The sequence below is a fragment of the Crocodylus siamensis genome, chromosome 7, assembly GCF_052110815.1.
Source record: "Crocodylus siamensis isolate JL-2025a chromosome 7, ASM5211081v1, whole genome shotgun sequence".
Classification (NCBI taxonomy): Eukaryota; Metazoa; Chordata; order Crocodylia; family Crocodylidae; genus Crocodylus; species Crocodylus siamensis.
In genome coordinates this window covers 81,906,734-81,921,030 of record NC_143401.1, presented here as the reverse complement: position 1 = coordinate 81,921,030, position 14,297 = coordinate 81,906,734, and the positions used below count along the sequence as shown (strand labels likewise).

General features: G+C 41.0%; 1 protein-coding gene across 1 annotated transcript in view; it reads left to right on the top strand.

The window, feature by feature from the left end:
* DMBT1 (deleted in malignant brain tumors 1) overlaps positions 1-9,711 on the top strand; it is a 162,575-nt gene extending 152,864 nt beyond the window's left edge. The window contains 4 exon segments of the mRNA XM_090058728.1: positions 4,776-4,781; positions 7,146-7,389; positions 7,557-7,825; positions 8,225-9,711. Of these exon segments, the coding sequence (XP_089914854.1) occupies positions 4,776-4,781; positions 7,146-7,389; positions 7,557-7,825; positions 8,225-8,373 (668 nt within the window). The 3' untranslated portion in view covers positions 8,374-9,711.
* Positions 9,712-14,297: the final 4,586 nt, after the last annotated feature.

Here is a 14,297-nt window from a genome sequence, read left to right as displayed (position 1 = left end):
ACTGTTTCAATCAACCTGAGGTGAAATGTTTATTTTAAGGTTTCTTACTTTTTTAAAAAAAGATCACGGTAGGTAAATTCTTAGATTAAAGTTTGTTTTAAAATGAAAAAGTTTATTCTTTTTCAAAATGTAAAAAAAATTGTGTTTCTTTTTCCCAATTCTTCCCCCCTCTCTACCTCCTCTTTCCTGGTACTTTAATGATTTGACATGCATTTGCTAATAATTTAAGTAGGCATTTTTGGCAGAAAATAATTTTGCCTGAAAAATTGCACAAAGCTCTAACACCCCCTTTCTTCTAACGGTTTATACATGACTGTTGTCCTGTTTGGATTTTAAGGTCAACTATGGAGTTAATGTCCCTACATATTACATCTAGGTTGCCCATACATTACAACTTGTTAGTTCTAGCATTACAGTCAGCTGTACAGAGCTTACAAAATGCAAACTGGAATGGCTTGTGGCCAAGCCAGATGGCTAATGGGCTCTGCAAGAAACATAGATGTGCAGGGGAAACATGTAAGTGGAGTTTTGAATGTGTAAATCTGAGTGAGCTAAAGGCCATTAGGAAGGAGCCAAGAGCATAGCTGGATATTTCCTTAGCAAATAGGAACACAACCTGATTAGGTAGATTCTCTTGGACCAAACTTTCCAGAGTCTTTTTGTGTATTTGTCCATCACATAAAACAGAATAAACATTCAGCCACAGGTTGAAATGTATCTGAAAGACTTGTGATGGACAAATTAGTCATTGCTGGGAACCTTTCTTGCACCAAATACATTTTGTTTTTTATGGAGTTGATTTATACACACAGGTGCACATTCTTTTTTTGATTGTGCAAACTTGCATGCACTCTTGTCCCAAAAATCAGGTGTCCCAAAAATCAGCTCTCCAAAATTGGACTGCATGTCATAAGCAGCGAAACTGATTTCTGCACTGGAATAGAAGCATAGGAGTGCTGTAATGGATGCTGGGACTTTTGTCCTCTCTATGGCTGTAGAGAGGGAAGTCCAACCTGCAGTGTCACAGTTTTAACCATTTTACAGCCACTGCTGAATTGGCAGTAGCTTTTGGCTGAGCAGCCAAAAGCTGCTGCCTTTTCAGCAGCGGTTAGGAGAGCGTTAAAAACTTTGGCTGCACAGTGATAACCCAAATTCAGCCGTAACTCTGGAAAAATAATTTTATTCTTCATTCTGCCGTCCCAAAAACAAGGTATGTGTTTTATTTGGGGGCAGGTGGCATGTGAGAAAATATGGTAAGTGCATCATCCACTCTTATTCTACTTGCTTCATGCAGAATCAATGGCAACTCCTCTGAAGAGAGCATCTGGGAATTTTCTTGATATAATTCTATTCAGCTAATGTCAAGCCACCCTAACTCATGCCATACCACCCAGCCTTGCCCCTGCTGTACACAGTAACAGGAGATGGTGTCAGCTGGAGAAAGAAGAACTGAAAAGCAATGTTTACTAGCAGTTCTCAACCATAATGCTATATATTCTGGCATATAAGATAAATCAGTATATGGTAAGCCTCTGAGAGAGGATAAAAATATGATGAAAAGATTTCAACATAAATTGGATTATATTTCATGAATATTTGTACAGCAATCCTTGCCTGCCTGCCTTCCTTCCTTTTAAATTATTTTTTCCCGGAAAAATCTGTGTCTTATACACCAGGCAATACGGTAGCAGTTTCTACAATTTAGTGAAAGTTAAAGCAGCCCTTAGGTGGCTGTAACTTAAGCCAAGGCATGGGTTGATTGGTACCTTTCCCCCATCAAAAGCCTTAGATCTTATTCTAGATGCCTGGATATCTGCACAGGATTAAAAAGAAATGGCATTTTAAATAGTACTGTGCATTTTCTCTTCCAGAAACTCCCATCTCTTGTGGTGGCTTCCTTACCAGGTCTTCTGGGTCATTCTCTAGTCCTTCCTATCCTGGAAACTATTCACAAAATATACAATGTGTGTGGAGAATAGAAATACAGGACAATTGCTACATAAGACTCACCTTTCAAGACCTTAAGTAAGTAAATTGTTAAGCATTTAACACAAACTTGCCATCTTATAATTAATATGCATTTGTTTATATTTTGATTGCCCTTTCACAGAAAAATCTCCCATTTTAATTTATTTCCTTAAACTATTTAAAGAAATGCCAGATCTTCCAATGTTTATAATTATGTTTATATTTAATTTCATTCTAGCCTATCAAACAAATAGAGAGGAAGGGTGCCAATCTGGTAGCAGTGTTGCAATTACTATCATATTAAAGTTTCCCTTACTCCTGGCATGGCTGGAAATTAGAATGCTTAATCACAGAAGCCACATACCACATCAAGTTCAAAGGGTGGGAAGCAGGATGTAATGTTTATTAGCTGCTCTATAATTACTATTTCATGTGTCTTTCGTACCTTTTGTTAACCAAAAGAAATGCGTCTAAATTACTATGATGTAGCTTTTATTAGCCATAGGATAGAATAAATACTCAAAGCAGGTATCTGTTGATCAGATGATACACAGTATGTACATCCTCCTCCATTTAACTTGGTATATTTTGCTCATCTGTCCACATCCAAAAATTATAGACCTGGACCTGCTTTATGACATGCATTTAATTTCATTTTCCAAGGAATAGAACAGCCATAGCTACTATGGATCCATTTATGTACACTAAGTGCCCTTCCTTTTAACACAGTACATTTTGTTTGTTGGTTTAAATTCTCTGGACTCTCTCCTACAAGTAACCTATGAGATAATTCAGACACTAAAAATTAGATACATATTTGTTATCTCATGACTGCTGTAGTCAGGCCCTATGTTCATACCTGAAGCCACCTCACCATGTGGAATTGGCAAGAAGGATCGCTACACAGTTTGAACCCTTGATGGTAGATGAAATTAGGCTAACAGAAGTAAAAAGATTTTCAGAATAATCAAACAGAGGAGGAATAGCTCACAGGGGGAGAAACACAGTTCTAACAATGCTAAAAAAACATTGTTTTAGATTCTGGCAAAAAATGTTGAATCTGTACTTTTCTGGTTTTAAAGCAGCTAATGGGATGGATTCACTTTATAGACCTACACATTGTGGATGGTGGTGGAGATGTTAAACAACTAGTACATGTTAATTTACTGTAGCAATGATCTGGCAGGTTTTTGTCACTGAATCCAAACTTGGTCTGCATAGAGGGGAAAACACCAACTCAGTACAAGAAGGCACTAGTCTGTGAATAAGCTTAAACTCCATTACTTGGGTGCATCTACATGTGCCCTTTACTGTGGAGTTGATTAATTAGCTCCATAGTAAGCAGGGGCGACACGTAGGGGTGCACACGGGTGCACGTGCACCCCCTGAGCATGGCAGTGCACCCCCTGCAAGAAGGCAGTGCCTGCGGGTGGTCTGCGGGACCGCTGTTAATGTCTGCGGATGGTCTGTGATTCCTGCTGGCCGCTGCTGACACTGCTGGTGGCTGTGGCTAGGAGCCAACCCTTGGTTGGCACTTGCTACCTTTCCCCTGCCACTTACTGGCAGCGTCTGTAGGAGATCCCCCACTTACTGCCACCACGCTCCCACCACCGCTGTGCTCCCCCAGCTGCCGGGGGCACTAGCCGTTCATGACAGTAAGGCATCACAGTCTACACATGTGCCAGCATTAGGGCTCAGTAAATTAATTAACTCCATCATAGGATAGTACTGTCAGTATTATCCTATGGCCGAGTAAAATACTCTGCTGAAACACAGGTGTGGGTGATGACAGGGGCTGGCTGGGGCATGAGGGTGCTAAAATGCGGGGGCTGCCTGCTGCCTACCTCTGTACTGTAGGGCTCATGCCCCAGCCAGCCTCTCTGACACCTGATGCTATCACCTCGAGCCTGGGCCTGACCCCCTGGGCCTCATGTCAGCCCAGGCCTGCTCTACCCTGCCTCCCAGTGCTGCAGTCCAGGGTGCACATGTAAACACTGAGCCCAGCAGCAGCTGACTGTCGCAAACTAAGCCAGAGTTTTTCATCACGCTAATAGCATGCGTAGATGCACACCTTGTTTTAAAATAACTTCTGTTTATGGTCCTTTAGGCTCTATGGCTATCAGTCCAATACTTTCCAAAATAACAAATTCACTTTAAAAAGGATGGCTTGGAAAGTAAGAGTATCTACATATACCCTTTTAACCTGTGTAAGCATTCTTCCCCAATTCTCTCTGTGAGTCTCCATTACTGTGATTATGCAAAAGAGATCATAATGGCAGATCTGGGAGGGGAAATTTACTGCAGATGTGCATTAGTTCATCAAACCGTTTGCTTACCCCAAGTATTGCTACCAGACAGAAGTGTCTCCTATGATACAAATAAGGGAGTACAGTGTTCAAGAGTTTGGATTCCCACTGAAATCAGTGGGAGTGATTTAGCTAAAGCTCCATTTCACCATTTTGAAAATGTAAAGTGTTGTATAACCTTGACACTATTTTATAGTAACATGATAATTTCAATCCACAGTCTAGGAGATTCATATAATTGTCTCTATGACTACATCGAAGTCTATGATGGTCCTCTATATACATCACCTCTACTTGGGAAGATTTGTGATGGCTCAGATTACTCATTTACATCAACTTCAAATACAATGACTGTTCTGTTTTCAAGTGTTTCTGACTACTCTGCGGGCGGATTCAGCGCTTACTATTACTCTGTTCCAGAAAACAACAATGATACAGGTAGGCTTACCTAAACCATTGCAATTGGCCTGTAAAATCCTGATTGTGTGCCTTTGAATTCAGTGAACAGTTTTCTATTTAACAGACATTAGATCAAGCTGTAAGTCATGGATTAATCGCATAATAATGTTTGGTGCATATTTCATGTTAAAAGTATTTATTTTTTCTTCTCTCTCTGTCAGCATTGACATGTTCTGGAGAATATATGCATGCATTTGTTAACAGAACCTATCTCCTATCATTGGGCTACCAAGCATGGGATGTTCATATGAATGACACCTCCTGTGTGCCAAGGTATACAGAAAACTATATTATATTCAATATACCACTGGATGGATGTGGGACAGTGAAAGAGGTAAGAAATGGTTTATTCATATGTCACGTCTGTGTACAGTGATATCTTTCACTGGACACAGTAATTTAAAATTAGCTTTGGACAAAAATCATTATATTTTAGATTCACCAAAACTCAGAAGACTATACTTCAGATTTGGAAATAATGTTTAAGTGTTCTAAATTAGAGGTCAGCAACCTATGGCCCAGGGACTGGATCCGGCCTACAAAGCCATTAGATTCAGCCTGTGGACCAACCCTCTAGGATTGCCCTGGAGCCTCCAGGAATTAGATATAAATCTCCAGGAGACTGCTGAGAGTCACCTGAGAGATAAATGATAGGACATTCATTCAAATAAATATTAAATGTTGAATCCGATTTATACAGTATTCCAGTGGGCTTTCAAAATGTAATAGTAATGTGCATTTGCCTTCCTGATGTAACGTCTACACATTGTAATCTATAACAAATACATACGCAAGTATATAGGCACATTTGTGCAGTGTGTCGTGGACACACTGGTGTTCTGGAAACCTCCCTTGATAGATTCAAAGAGAGTTGGCAAACCCAGGACCAAAGGTGGCAGTGATTTTAGTGGTATTCAGTGGTATGGGGCTTCAGCAACTTTCATCAGGAGCAGTCTTCACCCACCCTATCACCAAGAGATATTGGGTTTCACTCATGCCATAGCTGGTTCACAGGGAGAAACAGGAATGGCTGGATCTTAGCACCAGCCTGCCTTGGACTTCAGACAGATCATTCTGGCACACCACAGCAAATAATGTTCGAAATGAAGTAAGGGGTATAGGTTGAAGTAATGTTCCTTCTTCGTTCGAGTTGGTGTGCCTGTTTGTTTTGTATCACTGGTGCCTTACTAGATCAAGATTTTTTAAAAATCTGTTACATCAGAGGGACATTAAATCCTGTCACTTCTTATTTATCACGGATGACTTTTGGTCATGGAAATGTGCACGGTTCAACAGCCTTTGACATCTTGGTCACCAGGATGAATGCTGCTATCCACCTGGATGCTAGTGTCAGGGGGGAAGGGGAACCTGGTAAAAATGAGAATCCAATTCCTTTGTCTTTTAGGAGGAAATGGTTATCTTTTAATACCAGCTTCTGTGAAAGCTGTATACATTCTTCTGTTCGTTTTCAAATGTGGTGACAACCTGCCAGTAGCAGTTCAAGAGGGTAGTAATCTACTCTCACTCCTAAAAGTGGTCCTTCTCAGGGATCATGGTGGTAGATCACTGTGTGAAAGCAGCTTTCAGTCTGTAGAGCTCTGTATCTCATAAGCCTACTGAAGAACGTGAAAAATAATCAAAACCAGTGCTCGGCTATAATGCCTGCTAAACCACAAAATTGATATTAACCATGAAGTCAAACTTCCTATTCTCCTGGAACCTAGGAGGCATTGAAAAGACAGAACCTATTTTGAAAAGGATAATAAAAAGTCAGATTCAGTTGCCTAGTTTACTACTACGCCATTTTCTGAACTTTCAGTTCTGACACAACCATTGTGGCATTAATTTGAAAATTTTGTTTGTTAGAAAATGACATACCTTATACGTCATACCTAATATCACCTAAATGATATCCCAGATTACTCATCTGAAAAACGTTGATGGGGGAAAACATGACTTACCTCTACTTTTTCAGCATGAAATATTACTTTGGGTACAACTGTTTCCTGGCAGAATTTCTTTCTTTTTCCAAAGACCATAAACATCAACAGAGAAACAAAACAAAAAAAATATGGATATATTTTTAAAGAACTAAAAATTAAAAATTGTTAAATGATAAATAATATTTAAAGGGTGTGAGTTGGAAAATTGATTTTTTTTTAAGTGAAATTGACTTGATATCTTTATCTAAATCAATTATGTTAACTATAATATATTGACAAAATACATGCCTAACTTTTACTTTATTCTCTTTTATATTTTAGCAAGGAATAAATAACACTATCACCTACTCCAATGTAATCAGTGCATCATTGTCTGGTAACGTTATCATGAGGGAAAAAGGCTTTCAGTTTCATGTTACCTGCATAATGAATCAGAACACAGTGTCAGAAATAAAATATGTTGCCAAAGATGCTATTTACATACAAGAAACCCAGTATGGCAAATTTGACGTGAACATTTCATTTTTTGAGTCGTCATATTTCTTGAAACAAGTTAATACTTCACCATACTACGTTAACCTAAATCAGGATTTGTTTCTTCAAGCAACTCTCTATAGTTCTGATCCAAATCTGGTGATATTTATAGACACGTGTGTGGCATCTCCATATCCTGATAACTTCAGAAATCTGACTTACGATTTAATCAAGAGTGGGTAAGGACTTCTAGTCTTAAATGAGAAAAAAAGCTTAAAACATCTTTCATTTTGTTTTATACTACTGATCAAGAACATGATTTGCATTGCAGAAATATTACTCTGATTGCTTCCTTTCTACGGTTCATGGAGGAATTTTGATTTGTTTTGTCTTTTCTTTCTGTTAGTTGCCCAATAGATCCCACCTACAACACATACTACTCGCCAAGCAGCAACATTGTTCGTTTCAAATTTAATGCCTTCAAGTTTCTGAACAGACATTCTGAAGTTTACTTGCAGTGCAAGATGGTTGTATGCACCGAAAATGATCCTTCTTCTCGATGCTACCAGGGATGTCTTGCTAGATACAAGAGGGATACAAGTTCCTATCAGAAAAAAATGGATGTCATTGTGGGGCCAGTTCAACTTCAAAGAAAAACAGAGGACACCAAACTGGGTAACTTATTCTTATGAACAGCTACATATAACTTTAAGTATAACTTTGCCATATCATTTTTAACTCTCATTTTTCTATATGTCAAGTTCTTTACCTTTTTGCATCGCTATTTGTGCTATACCTTCCACAAGATATTAACCTCCTGGCTATTACTCCCAGCTAGGATACTCTCGCAGCTAATGCAATTTACACTAAACTAGCACATAAAATGTATTAATATAACATGCATTAATCAATTGCCTATTTATTTCACATTTATTTGGTCAGGTTACTCTTATCCTAAAGAGTGGTTATATTTTTACCTATAAATCTCAGCATGCTATCCAATTTGCACTTCCCGGGTATTTTGACAATAACTGTATGACACCAAATCAAATAAACTGCATTTCTCATTTGCAGGTTCAGACAACAGCATGCTTCTGGGAACACAGAATATCCATGGCCCATTTTTTGTTGCCACTTTGTTTTTGGCACTAACTGTGTTGGTTCTTACTGGGATCCTTTTGAGAAGTAAACTGAAAGGAAGAAATAAGCATCAGCTGCTGTGAGGAACAGTACCACAAACCATTGCTTCAGGTTACTCTGTCTTATTCTTTAAAATCCTCAGGCTAAAACCAGACATTTTTGTTGTGGCATCATCTGTACCAGCGTGTGTCCCAGAACAACTAATCTGATTAGCCAAAACAAATGTCACCGTTTTCCCACAGGGTTAGGGATCTGTTTCTCCCAGGGCTTCAGGCGCTTGGCCTGGGGCACAGCAGTCTGAAACACATGCCCTGGAAATCTTCCTGCAGAGGGATTCCTGGGGTTCGCAGGATCAGGTCCCTAAAGTGCCTGTCCTGGGTTGCCTTCTCTCTCCTCCCACAAACTAACAGACCTCAGCCACAAAAAAGCAGCACAACTGTTACCACAAATTGCCACAACCACAAATGTGAAGACTTGAGGGGTGACAAAGGGCATTGATGTCTCTTTGCTTGGGTTTTGTGCTGCTGTAAATATTTTATGGCAGCACAAAGGCTATATCAGTGATTTAAAAGGAGAGTACTTGTCTTTCAAAGTACCTGTAATAAATAAAACTCCTGCAATAAATACTAAGATCCTGCTATAGTTTGCAGACATACAGTTCACAAAATAATTTGCACACACTTAAATCGGACTGAAGAATCAAATGATTCATAAGGTACAGGTGCTGGGTACAAAAGTATACATGCATCAGTTGCTTTGGCTGCAACTTGCTTTTGACTAACAAGCAAATGTTTAAGTTTTGAAGTGGGTAGATGTACAGCTTGGAGATATGTATATAACAACTTGATTGATGTAGGATTTGGTGAGCACTTATTGTATGTCTAGTGAATGTCTTGTTAGTGAACCAAAAATACAAAGGCATCATTCTAAGCCTGTTCATTAACACGCTGGAAAGTGTTTAGAAATAATGATGGATCAGCAACACAGCAGATTAGGCTGACTCAGATTTTATTACATAACATGAATGTATGCTACCTATTTACTTAGAGACACAAGGAACCTGGTACTGGTCCACAAATCCCTAGGGATGTCCAACCTACCAGGCCGCATTGGTCACTTCAGAACTTCTCTGATTCTTTGTTAGAACAGATAATAATATCTTTCCTCTACTTTCTTTTCCCCATGTGTATTAGCTCCTACTTTCCGTCTCATCTCTCTTCCCATTTTATGCATATTTTCTACCGGATGAAACTAGATTTTTCTAGCTGTGTGACCATTTGTATTTTTTCCTCCACTATTATTATATGCTTCCATGCAGCTTCTTAGGTGTGCAGAGTCCTGCTAGCGCCAAGCTATGAATGACCTGATGATGTAATCACTAGTGAAAATTTGTATGAAATGTATGTTTTGTTTCTGGTTGAAATGCAAATCTGAAATCTATTAAAATCCTAAAACATTGTCAATGCAGTATGCACGCTATTTTATAAAGGAGTCCTTTAAAGCAAAGAGCAAAAAAAAAGTCCTTAAATATTGGCATATGAACTTTAAAAGGAAATCAGTTATAAGTATTATATAATTTTAATTAATAGGAACTTGTAGCTAGTTTTCTACCAATCCCCATCTGTGGGTACCATAGGCAGTGGAAGGCCAAGGCTAACAGGGCTTACCACGGCCAAACACGGCTACACTGCTCCAGCGCCACCTCCACATGCTCCTCCGCAACAGCCCTGCAGGAGGGGGAGGGGCAGGGGTCAAGCAGGTGCCCCCTGCACTGTCCCCACACTCCCAGCCCCCCCAAATAATATTTCCTCCTGCCACTTATGGTGGGCACATCACCAAGTACACAAGCATTTTAATAATTAAGACTATAATAAAAATAGGTGCAGCCCTGAGTTTGCCAATTTACTTCTGATGGAGCAAAACCAGTCTCATGAATACAGTTTACTCTATTGCCCCCACTTTGTGATTGTTGAAATTCCATTGCTCACCCTCTGTGACACTATTCATGGCATGTACATGTTTGCAGGAGGGATCTAAAACTGACAGCTCTATTATGGAAACTTTCCCATTTACAAGCTTATAAAAGTGCATAATAACAAATGGCCAGTTCCCTGACGTGTTTAGTTAAGAACTCTGAAGAGAAGCATTCTTCCATGTAATGTCTGTATCATCTGCCCTAATATTTTATATGTAAGTTTCTTTGGGGCTTATCATAAAAATATAGCATCTAGTTTTGTGCACTGTTCACCGTGAAAAACTTTCAGAAGTCCTAATGTTCCTAGGTGAATCAACACTGGTGGTGAGTAACATTGATTCCTAGGTGAATAACACTGGTAAATTAAATCTGCTGTTCTCTAATACAAGATGGTTATACTGCATATTGGAAGGGATAATAGGTTGATATACACAACACTGGCCTCACAGAGCACTGGATTTCTAGATTAACAATAAACATTCAGAGAAAAGACCAAATATCACCAGGGACCAAGCAATGAAAGCATGTGCCCCATGTGCTTAAATGAAAGTGATCTGAGACATAAGAAGACTTTCATCCATTAACAGCCTGGTACCATTTAGCACAGAGAAGGGATACAGAGGGAAGAGTCTTATTTGGCCTTTCTTACAACGTGTAAACAAGGGTAAATGAAATGGTGGTTCCTTTGTTATGAACGTTACTTATCAGGTTACCTATCAGGTGACATTTAAACATCAACATTCATACAGAAAGACATTTTTTATGCAATGCATAAGTGACTTGTAGACCCTCAAAGATCAGAATGCAAATTAACTACTTATACAGAAAAGGAGTTAAGAACATGCTACTATGTTGTTCTTTCTGTATCTAGACTTCAGCAAGGCTTTTGACAAGATCCCACATGACTCTCTAATAAACAGCTGGAGAAATATGGGCTGAATCAAACTACTACAAGGTGGATAGATAACTGTCTCAATAGCTCTAAGCAAAAGACACTTATTATAGGCACCCCCGCTTAACGCTGTTCCGCTTAGTGCCATTTTGCTATAACACTCGTTTCAGATTGATACCTGATTTCACTTAGCGCTCAGTGAGTTTTGTTATACTGCTCGCGGTTGCCATCTTGGGTAATTAAAAACCCTTGTGGTTGCCATCTTGGATCATCAAGTACCTTTGGTTTCACTTAACGCTTGTTTTGCTTAACACTTGGTTTTTCAGAAACCAATTCAGAGCACTACACGGGGTTGCTTGTAATGGCTCTGTGTCAAAATGGCAGAAAGTTCCAAGTGGAGCCCCACAGGGGTCTGTCCTGGGCCCGGTGCTGTTCAACGTGTTTATTAACAGTTTGGATGCTGGCATAGAAAGCTTCTTGAACAAGTTTGAGGATGACATGAAACTGGGAAGGATAGTGAACATGGAGGATGTAAGAGTAATTCAGAAAGATCTTGACAGATTAGAAAGTCGGGCTAGAGCTACTGGAATGAAGTTCAATATGGACAAATGCAAGGTGTTCCACCTCTGGAGGAATAATCAAAAACATGAAATGGGGGACACCTGGCTGAATGGCAGTGCTATGGAAAAGGACTTGGAAGTCTTGGTAGGTCACAGGCTCAATATGAGTCTGCAGCATAAGGCTGCCACACAAAATGCAAATGTGGTTTTGGGCTACATCAATAGAAGCATAGGGTGCAAGACAAGGGAGGCGATAGCACCTCTCTACACAGCATTGGTTAGGTGGGATGTGTATCATATCATAGATGCTTATCAGCAAGCAAACAGGGGCAGCAAACAGAGCAGTTTGCAAGCAATTCACTGGGAGTGAGAGGAGGAAGGGGAAGAAGAAAAGGAGCCAACCACCAGGTACCAGATCCTTCTTTGAGAAGGTAAGTGAGCCAGAGCTGTCTGTGTTTGGCTTGCTCAATGTTTCTTTCAGTGGGTTGTGGGTTTGGTCTTGTGCTCTGAGCAGCTGGGAATGCTGCTAGCTGGGTGATTGCTACCTGTGTCTAACAAAAGCCATTACAAGAGGGTGGAGCCAGTCTAGGCCCAGGAGGTTATAAAAGGAAACTCCCCCAGTGACCAAGATAAGTAAAAGTGTGTGTGTGAGAGATTGATCATAAACAGTCATAGGGCTCTTAAAACAGTTCTTCTACATTGATATCTTACAAGAAATAGAAGATAAAAAACCTAGTAGCCAGATAACCTTGATTTGAATGCTACTGTTAAATGCTGGATATCCACATTACTCAGATAGTGTATCTGAAATCATCTCCATTTCTCTCTAATACTTCAAAGAGTATACGGAAGGCAATAGCTATGCACGCTATCTCACGAAATATGAACTCACTAAAACTTGTAGATTACACTGGGCGCATCTACATGTGTCCCTGTGGTGCCTTGGTTACCGTGCTGTCTGTTAGTACTTCCTTTTGGTCCAACACCTTGCTCAAAGCAGGACCATCCCCAACTAGACCATTCCAGTGACAAAGCCCTGGCTCAGATGATCTAGTTGGGGATGGTCCTGCTATGAGCAAGGGGTTGGACTATATGACCTTCTGCGGTCCCTTAAAAACCTCCAAGGTTGGAGAATCCATACCCTGTCTGGGTACCCTGTGCCAATGTTTTTTACTACCCTCCTCATGAGAGAGTTTTTCCTGATATCTAACTTTAACTTCCTTTGCTTCAGCTTGAGACCATTGCTTCTTGTCCTGTCATCTGCCACCATTGAAAGCAGTTTAGCTCCATCCTCTTCATAATCACCCTTCTGGTGGTTGAAGGCTGCTTTGGCAGGTTGAAGCCCCAGGGGTGGCACTGATGCCCCCTGGTGTCTGTGTGGCTCCTGTCTAGCTCAGTCTTTACTGTAGCCCTCCTTTGGTTGCTTGCCCACCACACCTTGGTCTTACTGAAGATTAAGTAAGGGAGGCTGTCCACAGAGTGAGCCTTAGTCCATTCATGTCACTACCCGGTACCTCCCAGACCACACTATTCTCAATTTAGTCCTTAAGTTCAATAGGCCCCCTTGGCCTACCCATGCCTCAACAGGGCACCTGCAGCCTTATGGGATTATTGTGTAGCTCCATCCTTCCATACACCACAACCCATGCCTTGTGGGTATTGTTGTACAATCTTTAAAGGGGTCTTAGTTTTATCGGCCTCCTCCCCTTATACCCTCTCTCTGGGTCTTCTTGCCGCACCCCACAATATTGGACCAGGCTTCTAGGCTCCAGCCTCCCTGACTGCAGGTCCCTAACCCTATCAGTTTCCTGGGCCCTCGCCCCAAACTTCGGCCAGTTGAGATCTAGGTTCCCCTGTTCTGGTAGATCCCAGTTGTGGTCCCTCCTTGACCTTTAGGCCCTCCTTGACCCTGACCCCACTCTCAGGCCAGTTGAGCCCTCCAGGCTCCCTGACTCAACTTTCCCCCTGGACTTGGTCTCCAGCAGTGGCCCCTCCTACATGCTTGGCCCCTCCTGGGCCTTGTCCCTGCTCTAGGCCAGTTGGGATCACCAGGGGCCCTGGTCCTGGCAATCTCTGTTGATAGTCTTTCCCCTGGGGTTGTGGACCCTCAGGTCCCACTAACAGCCCCTCCTGTGCTACTGGGTCTCTGAGTAGGCCTTGAGCTGACCCCAAACAAGCTCCAGGTTACACTACTTGTGCAACTTCAATAAAAAGCACCTTAGCCCTGTGGCAGACACCCAACTCCTCTCTCAGTTTAACATAAATAAAAGCATAATGAAGCCTTTCCCCCTTCCCCAGGTAACTTTCCCCAGCTCCCTAACCATTTTCGCTACCTTCCACTGGACTATCTCCAATTTATCCACATCCTTTCTGTAATGGAGGGCGCAAAACTCGACATAGTACTCCAGAGGTGGCCTCACCAGTATGGAATAGAGGGGAATCTGTTGGCAATCCACTTCCTTCAATCTGTTGGCAATGCTCTTACTAATGCAGCCCAGTGTGCCATTAGCCTTCTTGGCAACAAAGCCTCACTGTTGGCTAATATTCAGCTTATTGTCCACTGTAACCCCCAGATCCTTT